This window comes from Psammomys obesus, unplaced genomic scaffold (genome assembly GCF_907164565.1).
Source record: "Psammomys obesus unplaced genomic scaffold, mPsaObe1.curated_primary_1811, whole genome shotgun sequence".
In the NCBI taxonomy this organism is placed as follows: Eukaryota; Metazoa; Chordata; class Mammalia; order Rodentia; family Muridae; genus Psammomys; species Psammomys obesus.
Genome location: NW_026590859.1, coordinates 3872440 through 3894808, shown reverse-complemented (window position 1 = coordinate 3894808; position 22369 = coordinate 3872440). Strand labels below are relative to the sequence as shown.

At 48.3% G+C, this 22369-nt stretch overlaps 1 protein-coding gene across 5 annotated transcripts in view; it reads right to left on the bottom strand.

Moving 5' to 3' along the window:
* Positions 1-22369, bottom strand: part of Rps6kc1 (ribosomal protein S6 kinase C1) — a 126046-nt gene that overhangs the window by 6774 nt on the left and 96903 nt on the right. For all 5 annotated transcript variants that reach the window (XM_055609157.1, XM_055609158.1, XM_055609159.1 and 2 more), the window contains 2 exons: positions 16890-18434; positions 16529-16618 (listed from right to left, as the gene is read on the bottom strand). In XM_055609157.1, the coding sequence (XP_055465132.1) occupies positions 16529-16618; positions 16890-18434 (1635 nt within the window). The remainder of the gene's footprint in view (positions 1-16528; positions 16619-16889; positions 18435-22369) is intronic.

Genomic DNA, 22369 nt, shown 5'->3' with positions numbered 1-22369 from the left:
AATCACAGCCTCCACTCCATGATGAGCAGAGAGGAAACAGACACTAACTCCTGAGCTACTGTCCATGTAACTGAGAGACCAGGTTCCGTCCAGCACTGTGTGTAAGCTGTGAAGTGCGTGCACACTGCGAAGCCGTGCTGGACGACGTCCTTATGTAGCATCGAAGTACAAACATACACTGTTTTCAAACAGGAGAATTCTGATTGAAGAGAACAGGTGAGAGAACTGACAGACAGTTCAGTGATCTGCCCTGGATGGTGACATTTTTACTATTTGTCAGCCGACATAAACACCTCAGTGGTACAAATCTCAAGAGCAGAGAGGATGATGGGAAAACAGGCTGGCTTGCAGGACAGTGCTTGGTGCAGGGAAGGACTTGTGTGTAGCCACCCACGGTCTCCACAGACCTACCATGCCCTGCTAAAGGCTGGGCCAGACCCTGGAGGCCAGGCACGAGTCTTGGAAGTCTTCTGGACATGTGAGTTATCCAAGGGTCTACAGGTCAAATTTCGCTCTCACCATCTCCTCACTCAGCAACCCTCAGGAGACACAACTCCTGGGGAAGCTGTTTCACCACACAGAGAGCCACAAAGAGCCACTGTCACCTTCAGAAGAGTGATCTTAGAAATGTTAGCCAGGGTGTGTGTTCCCAGAACCCTTAGGGAAACAAAGAGGGAAGGTCCGCAGGTCTGCCGTCAAATATAAGCCTTTGCACATATCCTTCCGGTCTCCACAACAGGTCACACGAATTCTCCGTTCAGAATGCTCACACAGCATCTCACTGGCCGTTCAGTAACAGCTGAATGTCTTGCTTGATCAGGCATGTTCAAGTAATCAGCCCTCCGTGTGGGGCCTCGGCCTACCCATCAACCAGTCGGGCCACAGAAGCAGCATAAATGAGGGCTGTACTGGCCCAGATGCGGAGAGCCTGCCACACACGGTTAAAAATAATCTAAAGCTCTAAAGCTGCTTTCTCTACCGGCACAGTGACGGTAGATGTTGCTCTGAAGTATACAGTAAGTAGCCTTGATTACTTAGTTTTATTACGATTTTACCTGCTCAAGACCAAAATAAGAGATCAGCCACTCATTTGGGATGTGCCACCTGCATGCCACACTTTCCAGGTGTGGACGCTGTTACTCTAAGCCAGTGTCACAGCGATGGGCACGGCAGTCACCACGGCCCACATTAGGTCTGAATAGGGAGGCACCCTATGTGGAGACATGTTACATACTTCAATCATTTTAAACGTCCTAACATCTGACAGAGAACTCGTGTGCGTGGACTAACTATGAAAAGAGACCTTACCCTCCCTGTGAGCAGGCGGAGGGTGCGAACCCAGCCACCCCGGAGAACAAGCCTGTTAGGAGCGCCACACTGGAGCCATGCTGTCTCCCTGCAGGCTCCTTCTAATGCCCAGGGAAGTTTTGCTGCGGTGGGCTGGGCAGTTTGCAAGGACACTTTTAACCTGGGCCAGCCTAGAGTGCTGCCCCGCGCAGTCTAGCCCACCGAGGCAAGCTTGCTGGTTTCCCACCGGGGGGTGGCAGGGGCGCAGGGTAAGGGTTTCAGACACCAGATAGGCACTGGGTCTTCTGACCTAGAAGACGGGGGCTCTGCGGGTGGGGAGAAGAGAAGGAGCCACTTTGGGACACAAGGTAAAATTGGCCTATAGTTGCCAGGGACCCCTGTCACTGGGGCATGCCACCTCTGCAGTCGCAAGCCCCTGGGTGGAAACTTTCAGGTACTCTATGAGACAGACCCGGTGGGCCCTTCACTGCGCTCACTAGTTCTCCAAGAGCAGGACCGATCAGCTTTGCTGCTTTGACGTCCCTGTTCACAGAGCCAGGTGGTTGACAGGCAGACAGTGACCAACCTGGCTTCGGCTGCATGTGGTGAGCGGGGTTGAGGGGGGAGACCTGTGGGGATGAAGCCAGCTTCCTTTCTCCTCTCTCTGGGCTCACTGGCTCCTCCAGGACGCACCACAGGCACAGACACTGCTGGTCGTACTCCTGCCCGTGCCGCGGAGCCTCCTGTCATTCCTCATTTCTTCTCCCATCCTTCCTCCGTCACCACCCCTGCCACAGCCACCTTCCTTCCTCTCCCTGGTTCTTTCCCAGGCACAACCAACTCCATATTCAAAAGGCACCAGGCCTTACACTAGTTTTCATCACTGTTACAAAATATCTGACGTCACACAAGGGAGGGACACTTCGCTTCGGCTCGTGGTTTGTCGTCTCCAGTCTAGGCTGGCCAGCTTCCTTGCTTATGGCTCCAAAATAAAGCAAACCTGGCGGGAGTGCATGGTGAAGCAAAGCTCTCACTTCCTGGAGCCCCGGCAGTAGAGGCAGAGGGGCTGAGGCCAAGGCAGCCTTGGCAGCACACGCCTCCAGCGACCCACGCCCTCCGTCAGGAGGCCCAACCTCCAAATAACACTGTCAGGTCAGCACTCCAGGAGCAGGTTACTCTGCTGGGAAGTCCAGTGCCATCAGACCAGCCACGTCCCTGAAGCCTTGTCCAGCAGCCACACCTTTGGCACACGGTCTCAGAAAACAGTCCAGTTTTAAATCCTAAGAGGCCTAAGCAGACTGTCCACCACACGAGAACCTAGGTGCAAGAATCTAAAGGCCACTGTGTGGGCTCTTGACCGGAGTGGCTGCGGATGAGGACTGTAGAGTGATGAGCTTTCTCCCAGAGGGAGAAAATTAAGTTTTAAATCCAACAATTCGGCTTGAAACACTCCAAAACGGCTTCCTGCCAGGCAGGAGCTGATTAATGTGAGGTTGACATCATAGGCTACCGTGCCTGGTTCTCCTGGGTGACTCTGATCTACAACAAAGACTCTGGCATGGAGGTAAGATACAAAAAAGAACTTCCTAGCGGCTGGGGCTGGGAGTGCAGGTGGACTAGGCATTCGCTGAACTGTTTCACGGGCTTTAAACCAGTATCACGCCTCACAACTGTCAGAAAGAACAATGCTGGCTGCCTTTTTAATGGCCTTGAAAAACAATTATTCCTAGATTAAAATTTTAATATATAAGGTGGAAATAGATTGCTAAAAAGAAACTAAAGTTTCTGTGGTTGTCAAACCCTCTGCTCTAAAACTGCTTCACTTGCAAAATCTCAAAAATATGAAAACTCCAGCACAAAGTGAGGGCGCTGATTTACACAACAGTTGTGAGATGGTTGGTATGTTCACTGCAAGTGTAGAATGTGGGCCAGGAAGCTGGCTCAGCAGGTAAAAGTACCAGTTACACAGGCCTGGTACTCATGTTTTTACTAAAAGGGCCGGATGTGGTGGCTGACATCCAGAGCCCAGCACCCCACGATGAGATGGGAGGCAGAGACGGGTCAGCCAGAAGCCCACGTGCAGAGCAGCATTGGAGAAAAGACCTACACACACTGCACACTTCCCCAACCCCAAGACAAACTGAATTACACTCATAGGTAGAGTATAATGAACACCACAGAAAGCTGAGGCCGTTTTAGGCACACGTGTAGCAGGGAAGTGGGGCGCCCTTTAAACCGTTTTGAAAACTCCTTGAAGCATGCTGAAGGACAATCTACTGATTTCAAATTGGTTTTCTTCTGTACTCCAAGCTGTTAACTTCCCGTGTGCCCACAGCCGCTCCATCCTGTATTTGCAACTTGTAGGTTGGGTGTCCTGGTTCCCACAAGTACAGAGGTCTCACAGGTTCTGAACAAAGTGACCAGGGAAAACACTCTTCCCTCAAAAAACAACTTTGTAGGTTCTTCACACATAAACATGGCAAGACAGTGGCATCTAACCAGAGAGTTAGAGGTCTGTGTCTGTACCACAGAGATGGAGGCCCTGGCTCTGTGGCTAAGCGCTGCTCTGAAATAAGGATGGCCATTTTATCCACTCCTTATGCCTCTAGTGGCTTTAATTTTATCATCCCGAAAAGCGCTTTCAAAAGCGTTCATAGCTGCTCTCCCAGCCTGTCCTCCCTCCATTAACTTAAGATGCTGAGGAGTAGATGATGCTGAGGTGAGCAACTGTGTACCAGCCTGTCTGTACACCCCACCCAACCAGCGACACTGCCACCCCCTCCCTCAGAACTCACTGGGTGTGCAATGAAGGTGCACCATGGCTTCCTCACAGGGTGGAGACAGAGAGGTGGTTTGAATTATCCCCCAGCTCATCCAAACAATGATCAGGTATCCAGCATGTGCAAATAGCTAATAAAACTTAGAATTTCACTCTAGTACAATCCATTCTAGTTCCTAATATAGTAAATAAAAATTGAACTGTTGGACTATATAATGTTTATTATTAGCCCTAAGATTATTATGGCGATATTATCTAACCTGCTATCACAAATAATAAGACACAGATACCTGTTAGATTTTATAATTGTCTTATTTACCTTGAGCCAGGCTGTCTCAGTAACCTCACCATCCACCTCCCAGTCCCAACCAATGCCATCCTCCTTAACCATCTTTATCTAAACCATCTTCCATCCATAACCCCATGGTACTTGCTTGTATTCTTCACCTGGGCCTTTTCACGCCATTATTTTTGTCCTTCCTCCAGGCCCATGTGATTTCTTCTCCATGCTAAACCATCATAGCGTCCTCCTTCCTCCTCTCTTCCCGTCTAATTCCCATGATTCTCTCTTGAACCCAAACGCCCAAGAACCTTGACCATGCCTACCTCTGCCCTGCCCAGATACAGGATGTTTAATGAACCAATCAGGTATAATGACTTAGCAGGTTTACACAACAAGAATAGGTTTACATGAGAAGGTGCTCTTCTGAGCAGGGACAAGATCTTGAGGGCCAGTTATTAACATCAGAATAAATAACACCAGGCCAACCCCCAACATCCCAACCTCAGTATAGAATCGTAATTCCTACTGAAGATTCAAACCATCCCGGCTCACAAGGGAACCAACAAACTTGGGCAGAACAGCAAAGACTGCAGTGTCAGCGCAGGGCGCCACCTCTGGCTTGCTAGTGTTGGCCAGGGTAGTTTGCAGAGAAACAATGTGTCCTAGCAATGCTGGCCACCCAAGGCTTGCTAAAACACAGAATGGGAGCAGCTCAGCCTGTGGCAGTGTTCTGAGTGTCCTTCTTACAGTGCTTCACTGGCCAAGAGCACAACTACAGGAGCCAGTTCCTGATCAGAGGGAACAAGAGTAGGACGCGTGGACTTCCTTCTGAGCGGGTGATGGTAGCCTATGATCACAACACTCGGAGGCTACAACAGAACAATCCTGAGCTCAAGCTGCACCTGACAAGTCTGTTTACAAAGAAAGATCCTGTCCTCCCCCACCCCAAGTAAAAAACAAACAGACAAACGAAGGAAGCATTCTCTAGCCACAAGGCAAGTGGCAAAGACACCAAGTCAGGCTTGAGGAACTCTGACAGATACTGGAGACACAGGCACAGCTCCAGAGTCGGCGGCACCTACACACCCGCAGGACCAGGCCTGAAGCCCCAGACCATGTGCTATGAACTGCAAAGGCTCAGGGCAAACACAAAATCAAAGACAGCACTAAAACTCTCCTGGAAACTGCACTTGAAAATCGAGAAAATCAGAAAATGCAGGTTAAACTCACTCAAGCTTTGAATGAAAGCCACCTTCCTACAAAGCCTCATAAAGACGAGTCAACTGTGTATTTTAGGCACTTGTAGTCGCCAACATCCCAAGCTCAGAATGTGCCTTTCTTTTACAAGATGTCAAACTGCCTTCCAGGGGCGATCCACGGCCTCTCCAGCAGCAGTCCCACGAGCTTTCTCTAAGATGGCAGGAAATCAACACATCTAAAATTTCCTAAGAGATTTTACATGCAGAAAACCTCTACACAGCCCAGTTAACTGAGGAAAATAAGTTTAGTATTCCTCCTAGATTAAGGCATGGTAGCTCACACCTGTAATTCCAACCCCTGGCAGTTGGAAGCACGAGGATTCATGAGTTTGAAGGGAGGCTAGCTAGGCTATGCACTGAGTTTCAGGTCATGTTGGTCTTCAGTGTAAGACTGTCTCAAAAGCCAAACACACAAACAACACCCCAACATCCACGGGCATGAAGAAGAAACACCTATCTACATATCTGTAGCTATATGGACATTGTTCTTCCCAGCTACATTCTTAAAATATATAAATCTTAAGACACTTTACTTCTTTTCTTTCTCAGAGTAAAAATAAAACTCAATGAAAAAGCATAAATCATAGCAAATAGTTTTTAAATAACACTCCCATTAAATCAACATTCACACACTCAAAGAATGCCTCTTCAGTAACATAACAAGCACCTGTCAGACATACGGACCCATTTGAAAGCCATAGACTCTCACTACACTAAAACGACTCTCACTACGCTACAGGATGCTCTGTTTTGCAAACTGTCAGAAACAAAAGCTAAGTGTCTGGCTTTCTGTGTGTGCTTGCATGTGTACATATCAGTGCTGATTACATATCTGACCTTGTGGGTGTGCACGCATGTACACGTCAGCTGGCTACGTTAAGTGTCTGAGCTGTGTCAGTGTTTAGTGAAATGCAGAATAGTCAAGACTGTGTTAAGTTTTTACAGGGAGCCAGGCATCAGTAACGCCCTTACACAGTAAAGAAAGGCAGTGTAATAAAGCCACCTGTCATTCGTGGCAAATGTGAGCCAAGGGAAAGAGCATCCTTCTCCCGCTACAAGTGTCCCTAGCCAGCGCTGGGAAGCATTAGTCCCACGCTCCTGCACACACGAGCTCTCCCTGCAGCATCTGCTGCTAATTGAAAGGGACTAGAATTACAAAATCCTTGTCAATTTCTCTCACGGCTCTTGCTGTGTGTAAAGATTTTCTACGCAGGGGCTAAGCATTAGTCTTCCACTACAGCTGACGGCTAAAGAGCAAAGAGAAAGAAACACACAAGAAAGCATTTTTGTGCCCAACAGTACATGGACTCAGCTGTGGGAAGAGGGACAGCTAAGCATGCCCTTTGTTAGCTCAGTGCAAGTCCGTCCTAGAAACACAAGCGTTGCCTGAGCAGGTCTGCTAACATCCTACTTTGCCAATTGTGTATGTCCTCTGTTGGGGCTATTCCTTTGACAGAACTTCAAAAGGAACTGTCAATATTAGACCAATTATGTCTTTATTTCTGGCTCCCAGGCACAGTCCTAGGACACAGGAGGCACTTAATAAATGTTTGTTTATTACAGTATTACAGCCTACACATTCTGATTGCACTTATAGCCCTGTGCATTCAAGGCATTCAAAGTAGCTCCCAGGATCCCAGAATACTTGTCTTAGGCGCTGTGGTCTATATCTCAAGTCCTCTGCACTTTCACACCTTACAGACTATGAATTTGAAATGGCATCTGCACTCGCACAGCGGCAGGTAGAGCTGGAGTGGCAGTACTGGCGATGGGAGTCAAGCGGCTGCTAACTGCAGGACCGTTTGCAGGCTGGCAGTGGCTGGGGGGGGGGGCTCGCAGGGCACAGTGGCCACCCTGGGTGATGGCTTGCTCTTCTGCGAGTGACAAGGGCCCGTGAAAGGTGAAAAGGTCGGCAAATGCCAGGCAGAAAGAAGGCAGGGCCAAGAGAGCTCAGGTTTCCCGTCTGCTAGCGCGAGGAAGCCCGCACCTGATGCTGAGAAAGGTGTGACTAACAGGCCCCGACACCTGCCGGCTCTCCTGAGACCGCTGGTGTCAGGTGTTTTTAAAGATGTTTTCAAAAGCAAGATTACAGACAGACAGCTAAGATCAGGGTGTGACTTTAGAGACTGGAAAAATACTTTCTTTGGAGACCTGAGACAGGGCCCTGTTCAGGTCTAGCTGACCATACTCAAGCCCGTCTCAGCCTTCCAAGAGTTGGCATTGCAGGTGTGTGCTACCAGGGCCAGCTTAAGGACATTTGTGTTCCCACCACTGAGACAAAATGTTATAAATGAAGCCCCAGCAATGAGAGAATGAAACTTTTTGCAGTGCCAATGAATACACCTAGGGCTGCCCTGAGCTACGCCCTGAACCTCAGTCTTTAAAGTTAAATTTCATCACAAGTTTGGATGGTTCCTCTAATACCTATAAACCAAATTACCAAAGCATAGCAGCTGAGGTTTTCGTGTGAAGACAGCTATTCCCAGGGCCCCAGGTTCAAAGCCAGTTCATCTGAAGAAGTGGAGCCGACCTCAAGTGCTCAGTGCCCTGAGGCAGCTTCCTGCTCACAGAGAGGAGCAACCGCCCCCAGCCCGCCCTTCTGAAGGGACATTCTGCTCCTTCTGTCTTATTTCAGAAACACTGCCCACCCTGTCCATTCCGAGGTCCCCATGCTCTGCGGCACTGCCGGGCTGCTTGTGCGTGTGGCACACTTGTCAGGCATGAGAACAGTGTAAATGTCCGCATGTGTGTCATCCATGGACGGCTGTGGCAGCATCTCGAGTTCTGCTCCCAGGGAGCACAGTGTCACAGTCCTCCACTTAGCCGGCCCTGCTCTGGACTCACCTGGGACACCGGCCCTGCTTCCTGCCTTGCTCTCCTAACCCAGCGGGTGTTGGTGGCAGGGCTGACTGCCTCCGGGCCCTGCTGTGGGTGGAAAGCAGACTAGGACCGCAGGCCGCATCAGCCGGCTCAGGCGAGGCCTGGGTTTCTCATTACGGTGACCTGGCAACTGTGTGCTAAACTTTCATGAATCATCTGCACAATGGGTCAAAACCCTCTGCTTTTACTTGATTCAGCACTCCGGGGCCAAAAATTACCTGTTCAAGAAGTTTATAGTATCGTTGCACTTCTTGGGAGATGAAAAAAGGAACGGGTAAGTGCCACGTGGCTTCTGGCTGACTGGTTATGAGGATCATTCCCAGGGCTACACAATCTTGTTTCTTCCTCAGCCACATTTCCAGCAGGAGAAAACCAACAGCATGGTGCCCCCCCCCCCCAAGGCCATTATGGTTGATGGATGAGAGCAGGGCTAACGGGAAAGGGAGAATGGCAGGCGCAGCTCTCGTTGCTCTGCTGCCCGGCGAGGCGGGCAGGGACGATGCTCTGCTGCTCTCGGAGCTGCTACAGCCACACCTGTCTGCATTACCGCCATTAACTTTTTAAAGCCTTAGCATTTCCGGACATTATCTGAAGGGAATGGTTATGAGAAGTAGAAGGAATAGGCCCTGGGTGTGGCACACCACTAACTTTTTAAACCTTAGCATCTTAAGACATTTGTCTGAGGGAAATCTCTGTCTTCACAAAGATTAGAGGGAATAAGCCCTCTCTGTGGCATGGAGACGGAGACAGACAAGATTTTACAGGAAATAGGAACATGGTTGAAGTGGAAGCAGTGACTCAAAGGCTTGAGACTTGGCATTCTCGGCCAGCAGGTGGCTCAGTGGTACAGTTCTTGCTGAGCTGGAAAGTCAGGCATGTCGGGAGCAGGAGGGAACAAGAAATAGGTACAAGCCCATAGGCTAGGCTATTCACTAGCCAGGCAGGCTAGCCTAATGGCAAGTTCCACATTCACTGACTATCTGAAAAGTAATGTGGAAAGCAAGAGAGAAACACAGCAGACTATCAACTGCTGCTCCCCACACGTGTGGAGCGTGCACACATGTGCACGTGTATACACACACACTCCAAGATTCAGCACTCTATCTTCTATGCTAAATATCAGAGGCAGACGGAAAGCCGGTTCCCTAACCCTGCCCCCAATCAACTCCGCCATCAAGCTTAGAAGCATCACTCTACAGCTCCTACTCCCAGGACCTGTCCTCCGGAACAAAACGTCCTCAGATCAGAAAGGAAGAGGGAGGGCTGGCATCAACACCAGGTCCCATTAGCCCCTCGTAATGGTCCAAAGTCTGGATATAAAAGTCCCCAAGGGTCCGGTGCTGAAGGGCTGGTCCCCAGCTTGGCACTACAGGAAGCCAAGGAACTTTTAAGAGCTGGGGCCTAGTGGGAGGTCTCAGGTCACTGAGGACACATCCTTGAAGAAGACTGTAGGGCCCTGGCAGGAGGGCGATTTCTGGCCCCACCCACTCCTGCTGTGATTCACAGCAACAGGACCAACTAAACCCGAACTAGAAGCTCCAAAGCTAAAAGCCAAAATAAACCTTTTTTCTGCGTGTTGACTTTCTCAGCTGCAGCAACGGGGCGCTGAACAGTGCTGTGCTCCCTGCTCAGTGCCAGGCTGTCTGGACTATGGAGACAGACACCCTGTCTTATCTGTTCTGTGTGAGCACTGCCTGGTGACCCCTTCCCTTCCACACTCTCTAATTCTAACAGCCGGCAGGCTTCTTCTCTCAGGATGCAGGGATGCATACAGTGTGAGATACCAAATGGCAGGAGCTAAGCTCGCCAGCATCCACGAGCTCATTCTCACTCTGGAGACCAGGCTGACATCAAGACGCGGTGAAGGTGTCAGATCAAGTTAGGGCCTTGTGAAGCACCAGGGCCCGTGCTGGCTGAGCCTGGGATAGATCGAGAGCACCAGACCCTCGAGCCCTTCCCCATCCCTCTTCCCTCTCCCTGCTGCAAAAGGCCTTCCCTGCCTGGGCAGGAAAAGACTTCTGAAGACCTGAAGCTCTTTGCTTCAGCATGAGGAACAAATGTGAAATCCTGCTCTCTTCTGGAAACTTGACAGTTTACTTTTGGTAGAAGAAACAGATTGGCTTCATAGAAACAACTGGGACAAAGGATAAGGGATTCTTGCTCGTCTGGCCACAGAAACTCAGAAACACCTATGTACTGGGACCTACTGATCAAGTTTTGCTCCAGAGCAAATTCCACCAGGAATCTAATTCAGAACAACAGGTGGACATTGGCCATTCATACAACTCCGCAAATTAGCTTTAAACTCAGCCTTGCCTTCCATTCTCCAGGAGAGGAAAAAAGACTACCCAAGACCACAATCATGTTTCCTGCTTACTTCCTCGCTATTTCTGAACACATACTTTATTTGTTCCTGATTGCTGAAATCACTCTAGGACTTTTTGTTGTTGTTGTTGCTGGTTTTTTGTTTTGTTTGTTTGTTTGTTTGGTTGGTTGGTTGGTTGGTTGGTTGGTTTTATGAGATAAGGTTTCTCTGTGTGGCCTTGACTGTCCTGAAACTCCATCTGCAAACCAGGCTGGGCTCAAACTCACAGAGGTCTGACTATCTCTGCTTCCCAAATGCTATTTCTTATTATCATTGTTGAGAATCACATAGTTATCTTTTGGTGCATACAAAAGTGTCTGCCTTGGGCTGGAGAGATGGCTCAGAGGTTAAGAATACTCACTGTTCTTCCAAAGGTCCTGAGTTCAATTCCCAACAACCACATGGTGGCTCATAGCCATCTATAGGACAATGGTGTGCAGACAGAATGTTGTATAAATAATAGATAAATCTTCCTCTAAATAATTTTTTCAATAAATCCCTCATTTCCATAGTATATAGTTTATATACAAACTCTACAGGCATATATAAACACCTACTTTAAAAGTCCTTCAAGGTGTTTATCAGCTGTAGTAGTTCCCTGGTAGAGTTTTTAGGGACACTCATGTATACTGTCATATCATCTGCAAATAATGATAATTTGACTTCTTCCTTTCCCATCTGTATCCCCTTGATCTCCTTCAACTGTCTTATTGCTCTAGCAAGGACTTCCAGCACTATGTTGAAGACATATGGAGAGAGTGGGCAGCCTTGTCTTGTCCCTGATTTCAGTGGGATTGATTTAAGTTTCTCTCCGTTCAGTTTGATGTTGGCTATAGGCTTGCTGTATATCGCCTTTACTATGTGCAGTATAGACTGTCAAAGCAGATGCTGAGCCTGATGGCCAACTGATGGGCAGAGTGAATGGAATTCTATGTAAGAAGTGGGAAATAGTAAGAGCTGGAGGGGACGGGAACTCCACAAGGAGAGCAACAGAACAAGATAATTTGAACACAGGGAACTTCCCAGAAAATCATACTCCAACCAAGGACTATTCGTGGAGATGACCTGGAACCCCTGCACAAGTGTAGCCCATGGCAGTTCAGTGTCCAAGTGGGTTCCATAGTAATGGGAAGAGGGACTGCCTCTGACATAATCTGATTGGCCTGCTCGTTGATCACTTCCCCCTGAGGGGGGAACAGCCTTACCAGGCCACAGTAGAGGACAATGCAGCCACTTTTGATGAGAACTGATAGACTAAGATCAGAAAGGAGAGGAGAACCTCCCCTATCAGTGGACTTGGGGAGTGGCATGCATGCAGAAAGGGGAGGGAGGGTGGGATCGGGAGGGGAGGAGGGAGGGGCTTATGGGGGGATACAAAATGAATAAAGTGTAATTAATAAAAAATTAAAAAAAAAACAAAAACAAACTAACAAAAACAACCACTTTTATTTGCCTTAGTAGAAAGTCAAGTGGCAAAAAAAAAAAAAAAAAAAAAAAGTCCTTCAAGTAAAATAACTCCTTTAACTCTTAAAATTTAGAAACTTGAAATGTACATTGATCTCTCTTGCAGAATACTTATCAGCCTGGAGAGCTTCTAGGTGAGTGTGTATAAACTGTGTGCACATTTTTCACTGCTGCCCATCTCCACACTCCCAGACTGGTAAGTGGGATTTTGCACTACATGAACTTGAATTCTGACTGAATTTTGTATAAAAAGAGTGCTGTGAGATTGACATAAGCCGTTTTATTTCTCTTCGACAAATCCACTTACTAGTATTAAAAGGAGGCCTGGAAAATCTTAAATAACTTGTCCAAAACCAGCGCAGTGGGACAAAATGTGGGCTTGGCAATTCTCGATGCTATCTCACTCTGTGAGCAGGGACTGTCTGGTGGTATCAGCACCTACTAAACCATCGCGGGGTCGGATCCTAGCTCTAGTACCAAACACCGAACTACACTGCTGAGGACCAACCACGCTCACCAAGAAAGAGATGAAGGGAAGGCATGGTTATGGGAAAGGGCTCCCCCAAAACACATTCATGGGGCTTTGGGGCTCGGCGTGCATAGGATGGGAGCACGTGAGTGTCACACTCCACTCTGAATTTTGCAGACACTTTTCAGCATTACTTTTCTGTGTTTCACTTTTGCCGTCAGCTGTAAGCTGTTTTCAAGTGTGAAACTGCCTAACAGAGGAAGCAAAGCTGTCATTTGACATCGGGAAGCGTGGCAAGGGGGCTGCAGCGAAAACACGTTGGACCTCTTCAGTTTACACACGCTCACCTAGAAGCTCTCCAGGCTGATAAGTGTTCTGCAAGAGAGATCAATGTACATTTCAAGTATCTAAAACTAAAGGTTCATGATGGCGTTGAAAGTAACAGAGGAGGCTACGTAGGACTTGTTTAAGGGTGCACGGAATGTGAGTGAATGTAAACAAGGCGGCTCACTTGTGCTAGTCTGCACACTGAATTTTCAGTCAGTCTTTGTATTTCACATGGTTAGAGTTATACCTTCTATTTCTAGCTGCCTGTGATGATAGCAGTCAGGACTCCTAACCAAAGATGCGCATTTTATTTTTCTATTACACTAAAAATGCTGTAACAAAATTTACTCTATGCTATCAAGTGGAGCATAGAAATGTTTCAAATCCTTGGGGGAAAAACTTGAAGTTGTGGTTTCTGTAGCATCAGAAATAAAATCAGAATCGCTACAAGCAAATGCTGTGGAGGAAAGTGGGCCGCACCCTGCCTCAGCACCTCTCCCAGTGCCCAGAGAGAGGACAGCGCTGCGGCCCTACTCAGTGTGCACTCAGTGTGCTCATGTGGCCCGTCTCAACCTGCCTTTTCTCCTTCTGCCCTCCATACAGTGTGTCTGTGCTATGAAAGGAGCCCATTTGCCGTGAATGATGTTTGTTTAACACAACCTTGCTAGATAATCGAGGGATGCAGAATGAACCTGAAAGGACGCTGCGACTTTGAAAACAGGGCTGAGTCTGATCCCTGAATTCCTATTCTCAAGACCCTCTTGATGGATCTGCAGCTGCAGCCATTTAAGCGCTGGCTTTCTCACAGACGGAGACAGAGCTCCACGGTGTCTGTCTTTGTGTTGTTGGATCTCTTTTCTTTAACATAAAAGGGTAACTTTTTTTTTTTTTAGGTTCTTAGTTTTATTAAAGAAACTTGTGGGCCCTAGACTGCCTTAGCAGACATGGCTGGAGGGCTCTGACTTTAAATCTAAGATCACAAAGTTGGCAGAAGTGTTTCTTAAATAACAGAAGGTGATCATTTGCATTTCAAAATTTATCTATCGCTTTTCCCCTCAATTAGACCAAAACATGTTGATTCCTAGGTTTCTGTGAGTATTTTCTGGTCTAAGCTTATTTATAGAACAGAATAATGGCCCCCCTGCTAGTCTGGCATTTGCTCAAGTTTCTGTCCATGTAAATCGAATCTGTTACTGGGAATTTTTCTCAAAATATCAAGGTGCATCATCCACAGATAAAAGGATAGAGTGATAGTATACAGTGCAGGCAGGTGGGTGATGGTTTTTGGACAAACAGGTGATAAGGATTCTGGGAGGGCAGAGGGGCAGGGGCAGGCCGGGCTGCACACAGAGGGCAAAGCTCTGTGTCTCCTCTGACAACTTTACTTCCTATCAGGCAGGAGCAGCTCTGGCTTTCCTGGCTATCTCAGCAGCTCTCAGGCCAGAGTTAGGGGCGTGGGAAGGTGGATGTGGAGGAGGGAATTCCTGCCGGGATCTATTACTTACAGGTGTTCGGTCACTATACACTGAAGTACTGGCCCATTACCACGGCTCGCCCCACTGAGAAGGAAGGCTGCTGACTGTACACTGAAGTCCTGGCCCATCACCACGGCTCGCCCCACTGAGAAGGAAGGCTGCTGACTGTACACTGAAGTACTGGCCCATTACCACGGCTCGCCCCACTGAGAAGGAAGGCTGCTGACTCAGGCAGCGCTGCCCCTCAGATCTAGGGGCCACATGGCCGAGAACCTGCCTCTCTGAGGTCATGTTAGCGGGAGAAGGGAACTACTTTGCTGGATTTGTCTCTCCTGGCTGCTGAAGTTGATCTGCCCAAGAGGCGGAAGAACTACCCCTGCTGCTCACACACAGGGCAGCTAAGCAGCTGGAAGGTACCATCCTTTCATGCAGACAATTACAACAAAGCCTCTCTTTAGACTACAGTTTGGCTGGATTTTTTTCCCTAAACGTGAAGGACAACAACCTGGAAGAGGCCTGCAGAAAGAATCCATTAATGGTGCACTGCCACCTGCTGGTCAAACGTGAGGAGTGGTCTTCCAGAGAAAGGAAGTCCGGGCTGGGAAACCGGGGAATATGGAATTGCTGACACAGTGGCAAACTCAGAAACTGGCAACCAGTACGCGAAACCCAGACTCTGTATAGAATACTTTTATCCTAACATATGGAAACACTGAGATGCTGAAGGAGAACTGGCTTGATGGGCTCAGACGGTCAGTTCTCAGTATGGAAGCCATGGCTGAGCAGTCGGCCCTCCCCTATGCATCACACTGGCCCACTTCTGCATGGAACATGCTTTGCCCATGAGCTTGCCCAAGTTTAGGGTGGACTCTGAAGCCTCCCAACTCACTGTAATAACGGACGTGTAAACGCTGGCTGGTGCGGAAAACGTCAGTTCTCACCACCTGTGAACGCAAGACCAAGAACTCCACTACAATTTTTCTGTTACACCATTAACTACAAGACAGTATCGGCTGTTTGGGGGAAACTTGGGGGATTTGCATTATGGGTTGAAAACTTGCCTTTCCTCAGCCCAGCAACTCTGAACAATGAAGGCTTTCCCTAAAAGCAATAAAGTCCTATCATTCCTAATTGCCATCGTTTCCTAGGACGCTGAGCTATAAGCTGAACAGCAACACAGCGGCCAGCTCACACAAATTCGAGACCACAGCACACCTAGCGGGTCCTGTCTGCCCCATCCGAGACAACTGCCGGTGGGCGAGCGATGAATAAACTCTGCTCACGTGTGAGACTTGGTGTTCAGAAAACGGAGTGAGCTGTGGGCTTAAGCAGAGCACCATTTGCACTGACAAGAGGGTACCTCAAATCCAGTCCATAGGCCTAACTATGGCTGCCAACAGAGGCCCCAATGGCCACAGAGAGCTACCTGTAATGTCAAAAATAAAGAGCAGACACTAAGAGCGAGAGACGTGTCAAGTACTTAGCTACATGGGCCAGTTTAAAGTAGGGGAAACGCTTACTGTGTGCTCGGGCACAGAAAGAATATCTTAAAACGTATTCTCAGCTTCCAGGCTGGCCTGCCCTGAGGGCACGCCACACATTCTCTCTACTGGAAGCCTTGGGATTGCACCCACATCTCAAAACTGAAAGTCCACCCATGTGAAGGGGCTCAGGGGACATAAGGCTTAGCCACTTCAAAGAATGCAATGACTTCCCAGAGATACATACATGCTTTTAACAAGAGCAGTACGTGTGTACATGAGCGCAAGCACATGGACGCACACCTGCGGGCTCCAAACAGTTCAATACCCTCCTTTTCCTCCTTGACGTCTGAAGAGATAAGCAGACCTGACCCTTACGTAAACTGCTAGTGGGAAACACAACTGCACAGAGAAGGAAGAGCCACCTTTCCAAGGGACGCGTTTGAGGAGAGTGCTAACCTGGGGCACAGTACATTCTCGCGACGGCATCACTGTCACAGGAATCTTCAACCTCACTCCACCTGCTAAAATACGTTAGCTGAATGTGTCCTAAAAACAAAACGACAGGAGAAATCAAAACATTTTTCTCTTCCATTTTCTGCAGAAGCGAACTGTAATTACTTCTTTTGTAGCTAAAAACAGTATCATTAAGAATAATGGCCTCATTAAGTACCAGAAGCTATTACTGGGGGTGAATTTGCCGCACTGATAATGAAGCTCTAGACAGGAAATGAAGATACTAATTACAAGATAAAACGCCTACTCAGTTAATTGGAAGCAACAGCGAATAAAAAGAAATGCATTTGCGCAAGTTCCTGACCTCCATCATTCAATAAGATGTTGTTTGGGTTCAGATCGCGGCACACAATCCCCTCTCTGTGCAAGGCGTCAAGGGCCACCACCATTTCAGCTGCCCATCTCTGAACGCAGCCCTCAGGGATGAAGAGCCTGGAGCTTACTGCTAATTTCTTATCAAGGTCCTCAAAAATCTGATGGATGTCCTTTTCCACTCCCGGGGCTCGCACGCTTCGCTCCTTGGTCTCCGAGTCTCTCTGAAATAGAGAGCCTGGTTCTTCTTTAGTCTGCTCTGTGAACAGCAACACTTCCTCTGCTGCGGCCGTGTCTGTGTGTGCACTGTGCTCTTTAGCACCTGAGTGTGGACTGGAAATGGGAGCCAGGCTTTCTCCCGAGCCCCATGCACGGCCCGCTGCCTCCACCTGCCCCAGCCCTTCAGACTCCGGATGCAAGCTGGGGAACAGAAACTGCTCTCCTGAGCTTCCATGATCAACATCAGCCTTGAGCAACACCCCAAGATCTGCCTCAGTGTGGTGCTTTGGGGTCACACCACCAGGTAGAAACCTAGCAGGATCACTTAGTTCCTCTGGGCTGTCTTTTCCCAGGCCACAGGACTGTTCAGAGCTCAGCCTGAGGCATAACACATCCGGGGCTTCCAGCAGTTTGCTTTCCAGCCTGCCTGCACCGGCCTGTGGAAACTTAGCAGGATCCATTGCTGAAGCTTCTTTGTCTGGCTGTAGCTCACCAGGTAGATTTACAAGAAGATCGGGCCTGCCCTCGTCTGCACCACCCACATCCTCAGAAGCAGCCTCTTTAAATGAGATCACTGGGACGGAGTCGTCTGAGCCCCTGCTGATGGAGTCCTGAGCTTCCTTGTCACAGTGGCTTTCGCTGGTATTAAAACTCTGGGAAAGGCTATCTCCACCTTCAAGGGTAAAGAGTGCTTTCAAAGGTTCTGGTTTTAGACTGTGTAATTTCTCACCAAAATCCAGTCCCAGCAGCTCACTCGTGCTGTCCTTGCTGTCTATTCTAAAGAACTCCATGGGGCTGTTTTTCGACCGAGTGAGGGGATCAGATGTTTGAGGGGAACACACTGTTAGGTCCTCCTCTCCAGGGAAGAACTTGAGCTGCGTGCTGGGGCTCATACTGCCAGCAGCAAGGGGTGCTGGGAAACTCCCAACAGCTTGGGTATCAGCATTCTCCCCTTCAGGCTGTATGACAGACTCCTCATTCAGAGACCCCAGGTCAATCTTCTCCTGCCCATACTCAGTGCACAGCGTTAGGTAGCCAGCTGTGCACTCCTCCTCTGAGCTGGAGCCTGAATCTGGCCACTTGGGAGAGCTGCCCTCATCCTCCTCCTGAGAACTGGGGGTGAGACTAGGGGGTAGAACCTTCAACCTGCTCCCCACGTCGCTTCCTCTGGACTCGAAGCTGCTGCTGCCCTGAGGACTGGCACTCGGCTGCTGCAGGTACACTTGATGAGGGGTGGATGGCTTCGTTCCCTTGACATCAAAGCTTTCTTGAGAACTTCTGTTTAGAAACTTACTGATGTATGACCAGAGTTTGCCACCTGCGAACAAGCACAACAGTGACAAAAATTAACATCTCCAATTGTTAGCTTACAATGACTAACCAAGAATAAGTCAATAACATCCATTAATCCCAAAGATCTCACGTGCTGTCAGACAAACATACACAGTGAACTGTGACACTCTTGTCTGGAGTTTACCAAGTGGCGAGTACGAAACACCTCCTGGTGCCAATTATTTTTAAAATTACAACTTATTTTTTCCTGTAAAGGGAAACATTTGTAATCCCCATACAGCTAAATCTTGAAGTTAAACATTATTTAGTCCTCTGCTTAGGTCAGAATTAGTCCATCAGAGATTTACGCGCTGCTCAAAGTGCTATACTGTAGCAGGAGATCAACAGTGCCCCTCCATTCTGAAAACGCCCAGTCCAGAACCGGGGACGGAAAGGAGCTGGCAGCTGGTACACAATTATGCCTTCATAAGTGGCAGTTAATTTAGTCTCCCATCTTCTGCCCCGGTACATGTCACATGCTTTGTACAAACAAACACTGGGGAAGAATAACTGGACAGTTATTTATTGCTAAGGTGACCCCCGAGGGAAGAACACCCTGGGTTCTGAACACCTCTGGCCCTAGAACCCACCTATATCCCAGAGCTAAACTAAGACCACAAATGAACATGAAGTGACCCAGCACCTCACACACAATGCTGGCCACGTGGTTGCTTTACTATGGATTTCTTCTGATTTTAGGCATTAAAAACTCGTTAGAGAGGTTTTCTAACTAGAATCTACATTTAAATCATCATATAAACCATATGGATTAGAAGTTTAATGGCTAAAAAGAACAGTTCATTCAATCTGGTGCCAAAGTCTCAAGAAGAGAAGCGGCAAACACGGACGCCATGAAGACAGAAACAGCTTCCAGAACTGGGATGTAAAAGATGAGTTAAGCACAAGTGAGACGGCTCGCAGGCAAAGGCGGTTGCTGCCAACTGTGTCGACGTGAGTGTGACTCCAGGGACCACATGAGGGAAGGAGAGAATCAACTTGTGCGAACTGTCCTGACCTCCGTGCACACGCCATGATGTGCATGCACACACGCACACACACACACACACACACACACACACACACAATAAGTGAATGAGTGTATGTTTTCTTTTAAAAAGATGACTTAAAATAAGTAAGTCTCCCTACTTAGATGAAAGGTGAATTTTCAGAAGAGTTTTCTTTTGCTCTTGGGTGCCACACACCAAGGGAGCTAGACTAAAACAATTGCCAGCCACCGACCACAGGTGTAAAGCCACAGATACCCTCAGCCTGCCCCAGCGTGGAGAGCGGTGACGGTCAGCCCCCAGCCCTCAGCTCCCTCTCCTCCCCGTGCAGTTAGTCCCTCCCACGGTAGTGAAAGTACAAGCAGGGTGTGGCCCTCTGTCCCCTCTGTCCTCTTGGAGCATGCTCAGAGCCTCAGCGTTCCAGGCAAATACACTAACATGTAAGGCCCTGTCCCCTGTCCCCGGCTCTTGACCACTGTACCCACTGTGTGAAGCTGTGCTGGTGGACACCCCGGATGGAGATACAGAGTCCTGGGACACCTGCCAGGCAGAGCTACGTGCAGACTAGGTTTAGAACCGGCCCAAGACAGACAAGTGTGCTACAGTCAACAGAGCTGAAAGGAGACGGAGATCTGAAGAACCCTCTGACATCAGACAAGGAGATGCATACTCCATACCTTCTCCGAATCCATGCACTAACCCCTACAGCAACCTCAATGGCATGTTGCTGTCACTCCTACATTTCTGTTATCACTTTTCACAGATGGCAACGTCTTCATAACGACACGCAGACAATTCGACCTAGCACGCAAAACACACTCAATAAATATTTATTAAACTGAGCTATAAATAGATGAGATCTTTATAATGTTCTTCTAAAGCGTTCAGTAAAGTAGCTACAGGTACAAACTGTGTCCTGTGTGAGGGGTCACACACTCTTCCTATTTTATAATCCATATATGGTTTTACCACAGAATTCTTAGCCAAAGGGAGTAAGGAGAACATACCCAACACCATCCACACTCTCACAACCTAATGACAGACACTACTAAACCATTATTTTATTTTTAAGCTTATACTCACAATCAGCATCATTATCAGAAACATTTTCATGAGAAAATGAGTTGAAATGACTGTGCAACACAACCGCAGTGGGTGCTGATGCAGCTGAACGCTCCTTTGCTAGGGTTGTGTCTAGCCTCTTCCTGGGGAATTAAAATAACACACCGCGTTCCACCTCTACACACACTGTCAGGACAGGACCCCAGGAGTAAGAGTGACGCCTACAAGAAGGAGAAGGGACTCTGAAAAGGGTCTCCTGCTGCCGGGCTGGCCTGGAAGTGACTGAGCTGAAATGGACCCTGAATTTCCATCTCCCTGCCTCTAACTGGTGTGCAGGTCCTGGCAGCTGGCTGGGAGCACAAGCATTTCTTGGGCTCCTGAGGTGTGCAGGCTGCTAAGGTGCTCTGGAGAATCCCTCCCCTCCACACACATGGACAACAAAGCCCCTCCTTCCGAAAGCTCCCGTACCTGACATTAGCCATTAGCCATCTTATTAACCATCATGCTGTCCTGTTCAGTTTCCACTGTTCTCACTATTACATAACAACTTTAAATGTGACTGCTGGTGTTTTCTTTACAGAACCTTCTGGGCTCACACAAGCCCCCCTAACATGAATTATGGAAGCTGGGCTTCTAGGAAGGAAGAGGCAGCCTGAGCCCCTCTAGCTTCACACCAGGGAGCCCCTAGCTTCACCCCTGGGAGCTTCCAGCTTCACCCCAGGAATCCCTCCAGCTTCACCCCTGAAACCCCTCCAGCTTCGCCCCTGGGCCAGCTCAGCCTAGTACTCAGTGTGGAGCAGAGCTGGGTACTGATCACACCCTCTCCTCCACTGATAAGCCAGGCATCACAAAGCCAGAACACATTATTCCTACAAGTCTGAGAGTGTTCTGCTATCCTCAGAACCAACATCAGGGCTAACAAACGAACTTACACAAACATCAATGTCATGATGACAACAGCGACCTCAACAACTGTTGTTCATTAAATCTTAAACATAAATAGAAAATACCTAAACTATTGACCATTCTAACATGTCAAGCACATAAGTGGTACTTTCTAGGACCCTCTGAAGCACAGACAATCAAAGCTTAAGCCATCCTAAGCTAGAAAATAGGAATTCGCAACGTTTAATGAAACCTCTCTGTCTCTTATTCTAATTTATTGGTTTTCTACAAGACTATGCAATAAATGTGTGGGTTTGCTTGAGCAGAATTAGAACCTGGATTTTACACAGGTGACATCATAGCAGTGGTAAAAAATCACCTTTAACCTAAACATTCCTACTTAAAGATGGCTGCCCTACAATAATTCTTCAAAACAAAATTTTAAAATGCACAAAGATACATACATACAAGTAACAGAACAGTTCTTTTACCAAGTAACAGCGGAGAAGTTGCATCATGGGAAATGTGCAGACCCACTTTGCAGGTCCTCAAGTAAAGAGCACAGCAGCATCTGCACACATGCAGGGCTCAGCCCACCCTGCCAGCCTGACACACACGCAGTGCTCACGTCACGCCTGCCAGCCTAAGTGCTGTGCACATGTAGCCGTTTAGTCCGACTGGGCACATAGCCGCTATGTCTCTATTTTGCAAACAAAAAACCCCGAGGCACAGAAGGCCAAGGAACATGCCCAAAGTCACAGAACTAGCAATGGTGAGACAGTGCTCACATTCACATGCCCAGGCCTCGCCCTGTACTCCAGGCTGGCTTTGAGCTTGCTGGAATCCTCCTGCCTTAACCTCCTAAGTACTGAAATCATGGGTACCCTACACCCAGAGAATACTTTCTTCCAAAAGGAAGGGAGGAAGGGAGGAAGGGAGGAAGAAGGAAGGAAGGGAGGAAGGGAGGAAG